This window comes from Lampetra fluviatilis, chromosome 19 (genome assembly GCF_964198595.1).
Source record: "Lampetra fluviatilis chromosome 19, kcLamFluv1.1, whole genome shotgun sequence".
Lineage (NCBI taxonomy): Eukaryota > Metazoa > Chordata > Hyperoartia > Petromyzontiformes > Petromyzontidae > Lampetra > Lampetra fluviatilis.
Genome location: NC_136293.1, coordinates 9996512 through 10013548, shown reverse-complemented (window position 1 = coordinate 10013548; position 17037 = coordinate 9996512). Strand labels below are relative to the sequence as shown.

General features: G+C 50.7%; 1 protein-coding gene and 1 non-coding gene across 3 annotated transcripts; one reads left to right on the top strand and one right to left on the bottom strand.

Annotated features, from left to right (window-relative positions):
* Nucleotides 1-3208: 3208 nt before the first annotated feature.
* LOC144937500 (uncharacterized) lies at nt 3209-12950 on the bottom strand. Of its 2 annotated transcripts, XM_078864746.1 has the most exons (3): nt 12803-12950; nt 5239-5383; nt 3209-5063 (listed from the first exon to the last, which is right to left on the bottom strand). In XM_078864746.1, exon 3 carries the CDS (start codon nt 5007-5009, stop codon nt 4638-4640), a length of 372 nt encoding a protein of 123 aa, XP_078720872.1. In that variant the 5' UTR covers nt 5010-5063; nt 5239-5383; nt 12803-12950; the 3' UTR covers nt 3209-4637. The 2 variants fall into 2 exon arrangements, with proteins under 2 accessions (XP_078720872.1, XP_078720871.1); XM_078864745.1 differs by lacking the exon at nt 5239-5383 and having other exon boundaries at nt 12803-12946.
* Nucleotides 12951-16151: 3201 nt separating this feature from the next.
* TRNAP-CGG (transfer RNA proline (anticodon CGG)) lies at nt 16152-16223 on the top strand. Its single transcript has one exon. It is a non-coding gene; the product is annotated as a tRNA-Pro (tRNA).
* The last annotated feature ends 814 nt before the right edge of the window (nt 16224-17037 follow it).

The following is a 17037-nucleotide window of genomic DNA, read 5'->3' as shown; positions in this document are numbered from 1 at the left end:
TTGTGGCCGAAACGTCGTGAGAATTATTGTATAATGTTTAATTTTTATTATTTTATTATTTCCCTTCTACGTGACTTTACCGAAAGAACCAAGAAGAGAGCGGACGTGTTTACGCGGTGCGATTAGAATGGGGCTCGCAGGGGTAATGTAGAATGGGAGGGGGGGGAGTAAGCGGTGGTGGTGCAGTGGTTCGTGCGCTGTGCTACGAACCCAATCACCTGAGTTCGACTCCCAGGCATGGCTAACTCTACTTGCTCTTGCACAGACCTCCAATAGCCGCCGTTTTGAAGTGTCGTTAAGCAATCCCCACGGGAGGGAGACCTTCGTAGGAAAGTCGATTGACGAACAGCTTAAATGTGTTATTTGTTTTATCACGGATATATGGCAATGTAGTCTAGAAAAAAAGATTCGTGGTTTAGTTATTCGAATTAAAATGCTAAAGTTGTGTGCTTGGCCAGCAAATCCGTTCGGGAATCTCAAGACGAGATTATCAGGATGGTTCCTTTCGATTTAAAGCTTTCGTGACTGCAAGGATTCATCTTCTTGGTTCTTTCGGTAAAGTCACGCAGAAGGGAAGTAATAAAATAATAAAAATTAAACACAACAAAATAATTATCACGACGTTTCGGCCACAACGCAAGCAGCCGTCCTCAGGTGCTTGCGTTGTGGCCGAAACGTCGTGATAATTATTTGGTTGTGTTTTATTTTTATTATTTCATTACTTCCCTTCTGCGTGACTTTACCGAAAGAACCAAGAAGATGATGGTTCCTCTTGGATTGTTTCTCCAATGAATGTCTGAGTCTGTTTGCGCGTCACGGCACATTGGTATATATGTCACCTTAATAATGAGACATTCATTACATATTTCATCGCAAGGACATTTATTTGCAAGGGAATATATTTGCGAATGTTTCCTTGAAATAAATTACGTCAGTTTCATTATGAACGCGATGCAATTACACGGCACCGTTACCTTCACATATGTATATTTAAACGATGCTAATGTGTGCAGCCATGACATGACCTACTGGACAGCACAGATTAATTCTGAAATTATTATGCTAATAGCATCAGCGGTATGACAGGTACTACATTTTGCGCGTGTCCCATGGTGGCGCACCACTGATAACTCCACTCAAGAGCGAAGCCCGGTTGAATAATGTCCGGAGTAAATTAAATTGCCCTTGATGCTCATCGTCGTCGTCGTCATTATCACGAGCCGTGAATTAGTAAACCAACAGGCGCGTTGTTTACGTGACGAACCTTACTGGCCGTGTCGGGTGGTGGAGGGTTACGACACAACATCTACACTTACGCGATCTAACCCAAAAAACTCTCTCATGAATACGCACAATTATTTGACAGTTGGGGGAGTTTGGTGGTGCGGGGGGGGGGAGTGGGTGAGGATTTTCACACCTCACCTCGCCCCCAGGCTTATCTCGCGGCTTCCGTCTTCTTCTTCCAGGCGACTCAGGGATCACACGACTACAATTCCGCGGCAGCTGCACAGTTAGGGCGGGGGGGGGGGGGTGTCCCTGTCTCGGTGCAGATCGTACGTAGCCCTCCACGCGCAATTGGCCCTTTTAAGTGCAGCGTTGTCCGTCAACGTGGCTGGCTGGGTTAGGACGTGGGGGTGGCGGGGGGGGGAGGGTTCCATCACCGCCAGGACCATCAAACTCCAGGACAAAAGTGTTGCGGTGGGAATGAATTGTCCCTCACTACGCCACCTCCCCCTCGATATGCCCAGTCACGTCTCCACTCCTTTTTAAATCCTTTATATTAAGTTCGCTTGCTTGCTTACGACCGTGCAAATCTTTCGGTCGTTTTTTAACCCACTTCCCGTGATCCAATCGAGCTGACATTTTCCACACAGACTCGTTGTGCGTGACAATTTATTTTCGTGAAAAAAAATTCCATAACTTTACACTTTTTAGGAAATTTTTTTTTATATTTAATTACCAATTGCTTAATGGTGGCAGGCAATCATCTGACCCATAGGTGGCAGCCATCTCAAGCCAGAGGACGAGAGGACTCTAGCCGCCACGCATATAAAGGATTTATAGTGAAAAACGTTGTTTTTACGGGTTAATTTTTCCATCCTGGCTCTCCCCTCCATTGGAATGAAACCCCCACTCCACATCACACAGGGCAACTTCACTCACCAGTCTTCGTCCCTCCCTGAAGACTCGTGGTTTTTTTTTCTTTCAAAAGCGTATCCCTCGCCCCTCCCTTTCCCTCTCATCACCCTTCCTTTGCACCCGTTCCCCTCCCCAACATCAGCCAATAACTAATGTACCATTTATAATTCTTGTAAAGCGTTATCTGAACCGGTGCTGGGCCTCCCCTAGGTCAACTCAGCCTTTAATGAGTACCTAGTGCAATGTGTAAAGCATCACCAAAAGGGAGACAAAGGCGGCTGAGCTTGGTTCTGGCCACAAACCCCGTCACGTGACGTGCCAGCCATCATAGGTGTTCGCTAGCAGCACTTTCCATAACAGTCTGTTGAGGCTTTTACTGGGGATCTTTGTCTTTGTGTGTGTATTCAAGCCACGTAAATGTAGAATTTCATAGTTAAATAACTGCTCCAACCGACTGGGCACTGTTACCATCAGTTTATATTTACAATGTTACGTGTACAAATATTACACGGGAAAATGAAGCGAGTGTCCATGAAAATTGGCCTGCAAGCAAGTTGTAAGCATTCACAAAGCTGCGAAAAACAACATCCATCTCAGTCTCAAATAATATATATATTTTTAAATCTCTGCAGGCTATGCATCAGTGATGACCTCGTGTGTTTTTGAACAATTGTTAATGTCAGAATTCGTGCCAGGGACTCAATGGGTTTCGTTTTTATTTATTTGATATCTTATATCTATCACGCGCGCTCCGCCACAGTTAATTCACAGCAACAGAAAGTGGTGGTCGAATGACTCGGGGGTGGGTGGGTGGGGGTGGGTGGTGGGTGGGTGGGTGGGGGTGGGTGGTGGGTGAGTGGGTGGTGGGTGGGTGGGTGGGGGTGGGTGGGGGGTGGGTGGGGGGTGGGTGGGGGGTGTGGGTGGGCGGTGTGTGGGTGGGGGGTTGGGGGTGAGTGGGGGTGGGGGGTGGGTGGGGGTGGGTGGGAGGTGGGTGGGGGGTGGGTGGGGGTGGGGTTGGGTGGGAGGTGGGTGGGGGGTGGGTGCGGGGGGTGGGTGGGTGGGTGGGTGGGCGGTGTGTGGGTGGGGGGTTGGGGGTGGGCGGTGTGTGGGTGGGGGGTTGGGGATGGGTGGGTGGTGGGTGGTAATGCATGGCCCTGTCCTGTCAGGCAAACCGACCCAGCACCGCTGGATTTCTGGGTTTGATACCAAACGGACGCGCAATGAGTCGGTCACGTCAATAAATGCGGTGGGTTGACAGCCACAGACTAGCTAACGATGACTAAACAAGCACACTCAAACCAATTGTACAAAAATACCTTTCATCGCTCAATTCTCGCCGTTTGTTGCATGGACTTATTTTTCTATATAGATGTTGTCATCTAAAATTTCACGAGAAAAATACCGGACGGCTGGCATGTGACAAGACGTTGTTCGCAAGGAAAATGTGCGGGCACGCTGTCAAATCGCCGTTCTCATAACTCCACGAGTAGATGCGTGGCGTCATCTTCCAGGGCCATGCCCTGTAACCTCGCGCGATGCTCTGGTGGCTGTCGACAGTCAAGCATCTTGTTTCTTCATCTCAAGACACGTACAACAAGAGTTCAACGAGTGCACACAGATACACAACTGATCAAGTCTGAGGGACCACTCGCGCAGAGGTTTTCAAACGGAGCCGTTGATCGAGCGAGCTGAGTTCAATTCTCTGCCACGGTAAACGCCAAGCCATGTCTGAATCATTCCTGGGTCGCCCCTACGCATTGACCCGTGCGGTGAAGTACGGTTAAAACCACTCACGATCGACACGGCATGCGGAGGTCACCTTCAACAAGCAGCAGATTGACAAACAAGCCGTAAATTATTATTAGTTTTAGAGCAACGAAAATGTAACATAAATTATGAAGCATGTCCATTTCCTTCAACGTTTTTGTGCGTTATTAATATGTCACTTGCAGAGCAGTCTTAATAATAGACGTGGTATCATGTCGTGGGGAACAGTGTAGGTGCTCTCAACTCTTGGAAGAGTGGAGGTCAATCTACTCTCTGGAGGGCCTGTACAGCTCAAAAGAGTTCTGCAAAGAGCCAAGTGCATATGTAAGTGTGTGTATACATTGACAGTTTTTGGCACGGCACGGGAGACGATCATTTATTATTTTTCGCTGCCGTGACAGCACGATCTACCGTGATGCCCCTTCGATAGAGCCGCAGCTCGTGGATCAAAAGCCACGTGCAGCTCGCGAGACGCCAGTTGGCCACCGCTGCTCGATAGAGTGGAGGCCCTTCCACTGGCGATGTGGTGGGCAAGCGATTGCAAGGCTGTGCCTTTACCTCTTTAGATTCATCTTGGGTAACGAAAAAAAACATACATTTTGAATCGTAATGTTGGCAGTGTTGGGTTTCTGTTTGTAGGGCGGTGTTGTTAGGGCAGCGTTGGGTTTCTGTTTGCCGGGCGGTGTTGCAAAAAATGTTAGGCCACTTTCCCAGCGCCCGCCGCACTCCGTTCACGCCACGTGGCCGCGTGCGCTGCAGAAGTCCACCATGGCCAGGTCGTCCATCTCGACGGCCGAGCGAGTGCTGCAGTCGCTGCCTGCGCAGTCGGACATCGGCGCCCCGGGCAGGGCGGCCGACGCCGGCGTCACGGCGTTGCGCAGTCGCCGGAGCACGGCAAGGAGCAGGGCGACCAGTCCGAAGAGGCACGCGAAGAAGAGCACCAGGTAGAGGGCCACGTTGGACAGGCAGTCCTGGAGCCGGGCGCCTGCTGCCAGGTGATGAGGTTCCTCGGCCGACAGCTGGTGCTGCTGCTGGTGATGATGATGGTGGTGATGCTGAGGATGATGATGAGGAGGAGGACCTGTGCTGCTGTTGCGTAGCATCCTCCACTCACTCGCTCACCGCCGGAGGCCCCATGCGAATCGCGCTGTCCGAGGCTGCGGGGATTAACAACAAATAACATCCACCGTGAGAGTCGATTGAATTCCGCAGCATGGGGCTTTAGTCGGTGGGAAGATGCCAAGCAGTTAAGTGTTCTCACCGGGCTTTGCAATTATTTAAGAAATCGATCGCTCGACGGACAAACAGGAAAACAGTTGCGCAAAGCATCACCTCTGTTCCCCAACGTGTGCCGCTGGACGGGAGGTGGGTGAGGGGCGTCATCGACATCATCGACTGCCGAACAGCAACGCGATGCAACGTGACGACCCATCGGTGGGCCAAACCCGGCCCCAGTTGCCCGCTTAAATAACAGCTGCTGGGAACACAAAACATTGGACGCCAAGGCCCATAGGCTGTCGTAACCCAAACGTGTGTTTGTTATTCTGCTGAGATACACTTGTACGTGTATTTACATATTTATTAGGACTACATTGTTCGGACCACGAGGTGCAAGAGTCAAGGCATTCCCAGAGAGCTCCAGCTGTCCCGACGATTTTTGTCATTCGTGATTGGAATTTGTAAAATGTGTAAGCGTTGAACAAGAACGCTGCGAAATGGCCGCTTGTTTTACAGAGGTTTCGTGGTTCCACCTTTTCCCGGTGAATATCTCTGGGTGTACGACATTGCCACAAATACGCGCCGTCTGTGTCACTGCAGACATTAATGGCCGAGTGAGTGAGGTTGATCACAACGGAGCAGATCACGCGTGTCGGCTTTACAGTCCATTTTTGGCAAAGTTGAAAATTACTTAATCTTGTAAAACCACGTCACAACATCGCCCACTACTGGCAGACTAAATCCAAATTTGAAACATATCGTCTTAGTTGTAGCCTCCATGCTATAAGAATGGTGCAAATGGGATATGTGTGTGCATTAGGTTTTTGTTTTGTTTTAAATGACTGAACTCCACCATAGGATTTTGGAATGTCCATCAATGGCTCAGGGCTGTGAACAAGTGGTGAGCACCTCACCAAATCTTCTTGGTTCTTTCGGTAAAGTCACGTAGAAGGGAAGTAATAAAATAATAAAAATAAAACATAATAAAACAATTCTCACGACGTTTCGGCCACAACGCAAGCAGCCGTCTTCAGGTGAAAACCAGGTCTGTCGAGGCGACAGCGTCTGAATGAAACAGCACACGTGCTTGGAGCATATATATAAGCTGGGTTGGAAGGGCGTAGCGAACCACTTTGACGTTTGACATCGAAATACTCTCATCAGGGATGAAACAAGAGCGCATTGAGGAACCCACTCGCCCAAGATGCTGCCACTCAAACTCTCCGCCGACTGTCAAACAAACAAACAAAAACCCAATTTAAAGCTTTCGTGACAGACTCTGTCTTCTCGACAGACCTGTTCTCCACCTGAGGACGGCTGCTTGCGTTGTGGCCGAAACGTCGTGAGAATTATTTTATTAAGTTTTATTTTTATTATTTTATTATTTCCATTCTACGTGACTTTACCGAAAGAACCAAGAAGAAGAAAAAAAACCATTTGCCGTTACTTCTACCGCTCTGCACGGGCACTGCATTGCCCTGCAGGTGGGCGCATCGTGCATTCGATGACTCTCCATCCTGCCGCGCGATCCGCAGAACCTTCGGCCGCATTGCCACACGGGGGTCACGGGCCACGCTCGCGATTCAGCGGACGTGACTCGGATTTGGAGAGACACTCGCGCGCGAAGGAGAGCTTGAGCCAAAACAAAGGCACGGGGAGGGTGGGGGGTGGTGGACATCAACCGGCGCTCCGAGACCACCGGGCCCCCACGGTACAAATGCGTTGACACGCGCGGCTGGGCTCACGGCTGCATTGTTTTGAACGATTCGCGTGGATCGAGGAGCGCATGCAAGTGGATGGAGCGCCGCGCTTTGTGCAAACACGCACATTGTGCACGCGCAGGACAGAGAGAGGGCATCTTACGCGTGGCGGTGCTCCGATGTAATGACGACGATGATTATGATGATGATTATAATGATTATTATGATGATTATAATGATGATTATGATGATAGTGTTATTTATACAGGACAGGGAGAGTGGTGGTACAATGGTTGAAGCACTCCACTATGATAATATTAAAAACATTTCGTAGTTACTATTATTCATAATAAACGTTTTTGGGTTAGATCACGTTATTTATAAATGTGTCGTAACCCTCCACCACCCGACACGGCCAATCAGCAAAAAAATGTCACGTTGACAAAATACAAAAAAGTTCACTACTTTAGCCGCACCGACCGGCGAGGGGAAGTATGGTCAAACAACACCCGATTTCCGACACAGCATGAGGAGGCCTTCATTCAGTAGCGGATATACGACAATGGACTGTGGATTAGTAAAAAAAATCATATATAAATGTACAGGAAAGCCTCAATATTATATTTCACTAAACCTAAACTAAACTTTTATTTTACCAGGTAAGGCCCACTAAGCTATAGAGCTCTTTTTCAGAAGCGACCTGCCCATCACAAATGATAGCTCACCGAAGTGACTCATCGTGTGGATATGTAGAGCGGCCAAACACTCTAAACGCACGTTTCTGAATGTGGAGGGGTAAACCGGAGGACGCGGAGAAAAATCCACACGACCGTGGGGAGAACACGCACACTCCAAATATACAGCAGGCGTCAGGGTCGGGATCGGACCCACGACCTACTGCATACCAGGCGAGGTAGTTAACATCTCCTAGCCACCGTGATGATGCTGAGAGAGAGAGAGACACGCAAACTCCAAATATACAGCAGCAGGCGTCAGGGTCGGGATCGAACCCACGACCTCTTGCATACCAGGCGAGGTAGTTAACATCTCCCAGCCACCGTGATGATGAGAGAGAGACGCAAACTACAAATATACAGCAACAGGCATCGTCAGGGTCGGGATCGAACCCACGACCTCCTGCATACCAGGCGAGGTAGTTAACATCTCCTAGCCACCGTGATGATGATGAGAGAGAGAGAGACACGCAAACTCCAAATATACAGCAGCAGGCGTCAGGGTCGGGATCGAACCCACGACCTCCTGTACACCAGGCGAGGTAGTTAACATCTCCTAGCCGCCGTCATGATGCTGAGAGAGAGAGACACGCAAACTCCAAATATACAGCAGCAGGCGTCAGGGTCGGGATCGGACCCACGACCTCCTGCGTACCAGGCGCGGTAGTTAACATCAGGTGATTTGAGCACTGAGATGATTATGCAGTTTAATTTTCTGAGCGTGTTGGCATGTGGGAGGAAACCGGAGTACCCAGAGAGACCCCCGACCCGTAACCAGGGGATGACAATTTAAAGCTTTCGTGACTGCAGGGATTCATCTTCTTGGTTCGTTCGGTAAAGTCACGCAGAAGGGAAATAATAAAATAATAAAAATAAAACACCTGAGGACGACTGCTTGCATTGTGGCCGAAACGTCGTGAGAATTATTTTATTATGTTTTATTATTATTTTATTATTTCCCTTCTACGTGACTTTACCGAAAGAACCAAGAAGAGGGGATGACACTCATCGCAATTTCAAGAGATGCAGCCCTGATGTGGCCAGCGTAGCTCCAAGGTCACAGGGTCAGAGTGCTGAGCTGGCACTGCGGAGGCCCTGGGCTTGAATCCAGGTGGCCACTCAATTAACCCAGGTGCAGCGAGTTCATGTTCTCAGCCCGGTCACCAATGACTGCAAAGAAAGAAAAATCACGACGTACAATTTGGTGAATGCCCTTAATTGGGCTAAATTCCAGCTCTTGATAATTACAAATATCGGATTCACTGCCACACTTGGAGGCAACCCATTCATGTTGAGACCAAACGTCACAGGTAGCTCTGTGAAATCCGCTTGCACGGACCATACTCCAACGCGATGGGATGCACTACCCCTGCGAGAAATCCGTCTCGTGACATGATACCGACAGCAGAATCGGGATAAGATTTTGGTTGAAAATGAGACAAAACGATTTAAAGGAGAGGGACGCAGCGCTGCCTTCGAGGCTGCTGCGTGCATTTATTTGTCCTTTGGTGACATGCCGCGTGTGTAGGCATCTGATGATGACTCCGTCGCCTGCTCACACCACCCCTCCCTCCCCACCCACCCACCCACCTCCCATCATCCGCATCACGCACTCTGAATTCTTGATGCGGTCCGTTAATGGCACCTGTGCTGTAAGAGCTTTTGACGGGCAGCCCTAAGTCACCTTGTTTGCAAGCTGTCATCTCCCCCCCCCCAATGACTCGCCTTGCACCGCCAATATAAATGTAATAATACACTCGAAGCCTCGCATGTGCGAGAGACGGATAGACGTGGGCTATTGCAGTGCCCGGCTCGGTGTGTGGGTGTGTGTGTCTGTGTGATGTTTTTTCTTATCCCTGCAGGTAAACTGACATTTTTTTTGTGTGTGTGAGTGGGTGGCTGCTCGTCAGGTCGTGGGGATATTTTATTTCATCAACTTTCATCTCAGTCTGAGCGCAGGTACCAAAGAACTGCCACGTGGCTTTGCTGTGTAGTGTTTTTTCCCACCTTCAGTGTGGCTTTACAGAAAAAAATCATCCCTGTTGATGAAAACAAATGCACTTATATGCTCAAATAATCGTGACACGTTCATACATTTACAGCTCCTTGAATCAGATGTTCAATCCACTGCTGGACCAAGATTGCTAATTATCCGAAGATTTAACCATACTTATACTTTACCATGCTCCAGCCCTGTAGCGTGGGTGCGAGGCCGAAGGGGGCTCGACTTTGAACGGGGGGTGGAGGGGGGTGGGGGGGGCGGAGGCGGAGGCGGAGGCGGGGGGACCATAATAATGATCGTGATGATGGTGGTGGTTAGCACAGTAGGGGACACAGCTGATGCATCTACCAGTCATCTCATTCAGCCAACCCATGGCACCTACTGGGCCTGTCCCCAGACCTACTGCACCTAGCCTGGCACATTCGGGGGTACAGCTAGTGGTAGATCTACCGGTCATATCAATCAGTCAACCCATGGCACCTGCTGGGTCTGTCCCGAAACCTCCTCCTCTCAGCGAGCCTTCGACACTTCACGTGGCAGCCTCAAAGTGCACCTAGCCTGGCACAGGCGCCGTGGCGACGTCACCGTCACCTAGTGGTGAATGGCTGGTTACGATGGTGGTTAGGATGTTAGTGATGATTGAGCAATGCCCGGATCGTGTTCTGATTATCAGCAGCACGAATCTTTCATTTTGAAGGCATTCTCTGAAGCCCTCGCCGTTGTGAGGCGACGAAAGAATTGTTGATCGGATCATCAGGAAAGTGCAGCGTGCGGTGACGTGAGTTGCATTTGAGCCAAGGAGATTGATCAAAATGGAGAGGCGGATCGTGATGTAGGTATATCATGAGGATTGCATTTAGAAAAACGCGGTGACCTAAGTTCGATTCCCGGGCACGGCCGACATCAGTGGCGAGTGATATCCAAACTGGTCCCGGGTGAAAAATAAAAGACAAATAAAAACCCATTGCCATGATGGGTAGGCCTTACCCCATCTGATGGCGCACGGAGAATGACTGTAATGTACTGTATTCCTTCTTAATTTGATGGGAGGAAACGATTGAGAAACCGATAATAAAGTGCAATTAGAATACGCTGAATAGTGGCACTATCTCTCTTTCCCGTTCCCCATTCTATTGCTGCACTTTCCAAGATAAAGAGGGCGGGCGGGGGGGGGGGTTAGATCGCGTAAAAAAATGTGTCGTTAAACCTACCACCACCCGACGCAGTCAATTGGTAAGATATGTTGTCACGTAAACAAAATGTGCAAGTTAGTGACTACTTAGCACACACACACCCCGACGTGTTGGAGAGTAAACCCACAACGTTTACAATTTGAGGACCGTGGGTTAGGGGCCGTCCATAAATGACGTTACGCGATTTTGGACGATTTTTGACCCCCCCCCCCCCTTGTCACGCGACGTCACAAAGCTCTGCCCCCCCCCCCCCCCCCAAAAAAAATATAAAACATGCTTCAAATCGCTTTAAACTATTGTCATTGTAGTGCGTATTTAATGTGGCGCTGCACTCTGATGCTGTAGGAGAAAACATTTATAAAAAAAAGTTTATTTAATTAAGTCGAACGTGTCGTCTATATTTATTTAAAGTTGCGCATTTTGATGTGACGCCACATTTATCAAACCCCCCATCCCTCGTCACACATCGTCACAAATGTCTGACCCCCCCCCCCCCCCACTAGGTGCGTGACGTCATTTATGGACGGCCCCTTAACTCTCCAACCCCCCCACCAAGTGGCCAGGAGATGGCCGTCCGCTCGAGGTGCGTGTGGCTAAAGTGGCGTTCACTGCGGGTGGGCCCTGTTCCCACCCGCACGGCAAATCGCTCAGCAACGGGCATGACCCTCCTGGAAAGAAAAAAAAAACGGCCTCACGGTTCAGCATTTGCCTTTCCACGATCATCGAAACGAAAAACGGAATTCGACATCTAATGTAAGGTCGCGGATGCCCCGCGGGTGTGATTCTGCTCCGTAAGCGGTTGTTCCGTGCCGTTAGACCCCTCGAATTAGATTCCGCATGGGCCATCATCCGACCTCCCCGTGCCGTGTTTGTGCCTCCGTGTGCATTTGCGTCCTGTACACTCCCCGTGGATCGCACGCAGAGACTTCCCAATCGTCGCGGTTCAACAACCAGCCCGGCTGATCGCTTTTATTCTCTCGCGGTTACACAACAACAGCTACAACAACTCCGTTTTTTCAGCACCGTGTCTCAGTCCAACGCCTCTTAGGAGGGATTTTCCCTCCCCCCCCCCCCCCCATTCTAACATTTGTTTTTAGCAGAGCTGTCCTATAAGACCAGGGATGCTGCCGCAGGTCAAGGATTGGCGCACGTGGACTTGCTAATCCCAAGGTCGCCGGTTCGATTTGAGATACCGACGCGGCGCAGTTGAAAAAAAACGAGTCAAGTTTCTGAAATCACTCACTCCACTCCCACCTCGCGTCTGGAGAACGCGGAGAAAAGCCGCCGCGGATACAGCCTGGATAACGCTCAACTCTTCCATCGCGTCGCCAAACCTCGCAGCGTTAATACGCAGAGGACTCCAGAGCTTGGGCAATGGTTTGGTAGCGTCGACTTGCAGCCTGGCTGCTGCCTTCCAGTTTGTCTCTGGCTGCTCGGCGACTTTGAGATGAAAATTTGCACAGAACGACGACGACGACCTCGGCGACGCTTTAAAAAAACTAAACGATATTCATATTTGAAACACCGGGAAATCCCTGGCGATATGGTCACCCACATCCGAGCGCTCGCATACCAGGCTCGGCCACCTCGGCTTGGCTTTCGAGAATTCCGACGTCCGCGCAGGGAGTGCGTTACCGATAGCAACTGAACGGCGCGAGGAAAGACAATGGGATGACATGGGCGAGGTGAGATGAATTGAAATCAACAACTAGAAGGGCATTCGACATCCCCGCGCAGGGGCAGGAGGAGCAGACACCGGGAATGAGATGGAAGCATGTGTTGGAACGAGATGTGTTCGTACCGTATATCGAACTTATTCCTTGCCGTACGTACCCAAGCGTGCTCATCGGAGATGCGAAGGTGAGTGGCTGTGACCAGCGGAGAGGAACATGATATAACTACATATAGAATGCAAATGAGTGCAGCCGACCGGACACCACGATGGCACTTTTGGCTTAGACGAAGGAAAGATGAGACGGACGGGCGGGGGGGAGGGGGGGTGGCGGCTAGGAGGTGTGGCGATGACCATGAGTCTCGGACGGCACTTACCATGACGGCTCCCAGGCGGTCCACGGGTGAGAAGCAGCTGGCACTCGGCTCCAGCTCGCCTCTACAGCCCCGCGTCTCACCACCACCACCACGTCCACATGCCCCGCGCGATATCATCACTCGCTCCGCCCACTCCCAATCCTCATCCCCCCCCCCTCCCCCGTTCCATCTCGCGCGCTGGTCCACGCTCCCGATTTATAGCGCGGGCGAGACGTGTACGCAAGCCCCCCCCCCCCGTCCTCCTCCTCCTCCTCTACCCCATCATCAGCAGGAGCATCAGCATCCTCCTCTTACTCCCACCCGTCTCACGCTGCTGTTCACGCAATAATAATAATGTTTTAACTAGCGGAACCCTCCCCTAAAAGACTCTAGGACCCGATGTGGGTTCGCGTAATTAACAATGCATAGGCTCTCGCGCTTGTGCTGTTCATGCATAGCCATCAATCCGAATGTGTGTGTGTGTTTTTTCTCTCTCTCTCTCGGGTCAAAATTCGCGTTGTGTTCGGCGTCCGACGTTTCGCCGCCCAGCACTGAGCGCGCAACGTGTGACATCACGACGCCGAGCGGCGCGCGGTAACAGACGCGAAGAGCCACGATCGCCCTGCGATGTTCATCTCGCAGCTCCCCAGAGTGCCGGAGCGCAGCACGAGTCTTTTACCGCGCGCGCACGGGAGATGGAGGAAGCGCCTTTGGTCTACACGAGTTGTACTTCACAGCGCTGGTCGGCAATGCCTCCTCCACTCCCTCTCCCTCTTGCCCGTGACTGTAACGAATGGCACTTTGCTTCTGAAGGCTGTTGCAGGAATCACACCCCTCCCCCCTCCTCCACCCGTGTGCTTTCAAGGGAAGTCGCACAACAACAACAACAAACAACAACAACAGAAATAAGAACGCCTCTTGTCTTCTAGATAAACCGCGGAGGTCGAATGCCCTCGGGGGCTGGGCCGATACACACAGTTGGAAACCTCGTTATTCGTAGGAAAAGTAAATCAATAAAATTGAATCCATTTACGCGACGTTCCATTTAAATGCACATTCTAATTAACTTTCATCGCGTGTTTGGTCATAAACAGTGGTTAATTTTTCCCACCGGATATTTCCCTGCTCGCTGGTATGTAATATGTATGTATGTCGAACTTCTTACGGACCGTACGTTTCCAACCGCCGTGCTAATCGGAGGTGGACACGCTCGAGTCGGCACGCGACTGGTAGCCATAATGATGGAGACGTATCATGGATGTGGTGTGCCGGGAGAAGACTTTTTTTCGCGGTGTCTGACGCAGATACACCCGGCTGAAATTAACCCCTGGTCAGAAATCGATAACTTTCTATCTAAAATCAATTGAGGCGATTGAGTTGGCAGATGTAAATCCCACGTGTGCACGTGTGCGTGCGCGCGTGTACGTGTGTATACCGATGACTGGTACCAGCGGTGTCAAGATCAGCCTCTGTGGAGGAGGCTCGTGAAGGACGCTCCTGGGCAGTTGGAGGCAGTCGCCCTCCAGCAACAACGGAGGGCGGAGGAGCGACGCTCACAACAACGAGCGGAGCGCCGTGGGGCTAAAGCACAGCAAGTTGGCACAGTAGGGGACACAGGTGGTGCATCAGCCAGTCGTCTCAGTCAGTCGACCCGTGGCACCTGCTGAGTCTGCCACGTGACCTCGTGCCAGCGGGCGTTCAACACTTCACGTGGTAGCCTCAACGTGCACCTAGCCTGGCACAAGCGTCGTGTTGACGTCACCGCCACTTAGTGGCGAATGGCGGTTGTTGTTGTTGTATACCCGATCTCGTCAGATCGCCGAATCTATGCAAGGTTGAGCTTAGTGCCTAGGATGGCCGATCGCGATGCATAACAGGTTACCTTATCAGTGCAAGAAAATACATGTTTTGCTGTATGTCCCATGCTCCAACGTTTATGGTCGCCTTCACTAACCCCAAACTGACACACAGCGCTGGTCAGAAGCCTTCACCCAGCAGTGGTTTGACACAAAAGGGTGTCTACGTGGCTTTACCGAAATAATGTAAATAACCCTGTGACCTCATATAAAATAAGCACTATTTTGGGGCTCGTCGGGGATTTGAACCCGGGACCTCTCGCACCCGAAGCGAGAATCATACCCCTCGAGTCAAACGAGCCAGCCGGCGGACCGGGAACCTGTGCCCTGCCAGAGTTCGACTTCCCCGCCCCATGACTTCACAAGCCGTCCATAAATGACGTCATGCACATAGGGGGGGTCAGACATTTGTGACGAGGTGTGACGAGGTGTGACGAGGGGGGGGGGGGGGGTTTGAGAAATGTGACGTCACATCAAAATGCGCAACTCTAAATAAATATAGACAACACGTTCAACTTAACTAAATAGACTGTTTGATAAATGTTTTCTCCTACAACATCAGAGTGCAGTGCCACATTAAATACGCACTACAATAACAATAGTTTAAAGCGATTTCAAGCATGTTTAATTTGGGGGGGGGGGGGGGCAGAGCTTTGTGAAGTCATATTTTAGGGGGGAGTCTGACTTGTTGTGACGTCGTGTGACGAGGGGGGGGGGGGGTAAAAAATCGTCCAAAATCGCGTGACGTCATTTATGGACGGCCCCAACGACAAAAGACGTCCGAGATCGTTCGTTACTCCCTCGCAACGCCACACACCTCGTGTTGCCATGACGGTTTTAATTGCTGCTTTCTCACCGCACTTGGCCCCACATCCACAACTTCACGTCCTGCTCTGTGTATGTACTGTGGTTTATTTATTTTGTTGTTGTTATTTTCGTTGAGTGCGCGAGTGCAGTTTTTTGTGTACGTGCATTTTTGCGTTCTTACATGTCGGTACACACTTTGGGGCCGTCCATAAATGATGTCACACTCTTTTGGACGATTTTGACCCCCCTCCCCCTTCGTCACACGACGTCACAAAAAGTCAGACCCCCCCCCCCTCAAATATGACGTCAGAAAGCTCTGCCCCCCTCCAAAAAATATATAAAAACATGCCTCAAATCGCTTTAAACTATTGTCATTGTCGTGCGTATTTAATGTGGCGCTGCACTCTGATGTTGTAGGAGAAAACATTTATTAAAAAGTCTATTTAATTAAGTAGAACCTGTTGTCTATATTTGTTTAAAGTTACGCATTTTGATGTGACGTCACATTTCTCAAACGCCCCCCCCTCTCGTCACACATCGTCACAAATGTCTGACCCCTCCCCCCCCCTAGGTGCGTGACGTCATTTATGGATGACCCCTTTGCTAAGATTCACACCGCACCAAAGCACTCGCTGGTTGTTATTCGCGGCCAGGCATCGAACTCCGCTGAGTATGGTTCAGTGGATATCAGTCTTCATCCATCGGCTGGCTCGTTGGTCTAGGGGTATGATTCTCGCTTCGGGTGCGAGAGGTCCCGGGTTCAAATCCCGGACGAGCCCAGGCAGTGTATTTTTTGTGTGCGTAGCTGTTATCGTGTGTGGGTTGCCTGTGTTGTACCTGGGGGCTGTGTGTTGGTCGTTAATCTTCAGAACCGGGGGAGACAAAAGCGGCCTGGCAATGGGATTCTGGGCCACGCAACCGCAAAAGTGTGTCGCGACTGCTTTTCAAGAGGTGATTGCGAGCAACATTCCCACCCAACGTTCTGTGAAGGACTCTCAGCGGTAGTGTAGCGGTTAGCGCTTCGCTGCGCTACGAATCCGGCGACCCGAGTTCGATTTCCGCTCACGCCCAACACCGGTGAGGATTATCTGAACCGGTCCTGGGCCTCTCCTAGGTCGACTCAGCCTCAAACTAGTACCTGGTGCGGTGTGTAGTAAACATCGCCACTGGGGAGACAAAGGCGGTCGGGCGTGGTGCTGGCCACCCACCGCCTCGCGTGCCGTTCCTGACTTCATAGGTGCTACTCGCTAGCAGCACCTTGCCCCTACAGCATGTTGAGGCTATACGGGGGGTATTTGTCTTTGTTTGTGCGCTGCACTGATTAGCGCAGACGCCGCTTGAGAAGCCACGAGAGAATCATCAAAGTTGTCCCCGTGACCCCAGTATATCATTATCATCACCTTGCTCATCAAAGGTGCCGGAAACCGGAGGATAAGACGAGGCTGTGGAGGGTGACGCACACCACGCGCGGCTTACATCGTTAAACAACAACAACAATGGATCTTAATCTTCGCAAAGAGGCCTCGCTGAGTCTCGAGCTCACGTATCAGCAGGCTCCCTGCCTTGGGATGTTTGGCCCAACTACATGTTGGG

What these genes read in the sequence shown, in the direction of transcription:
- LOC144937500 (XM_078864746.1), bottom strand. Translation starts at nt 5,009, where the DNA reads ATGCTACGCAACAGCAGCACAGGTCCTCCTCCTCATCATCATCCTCAG.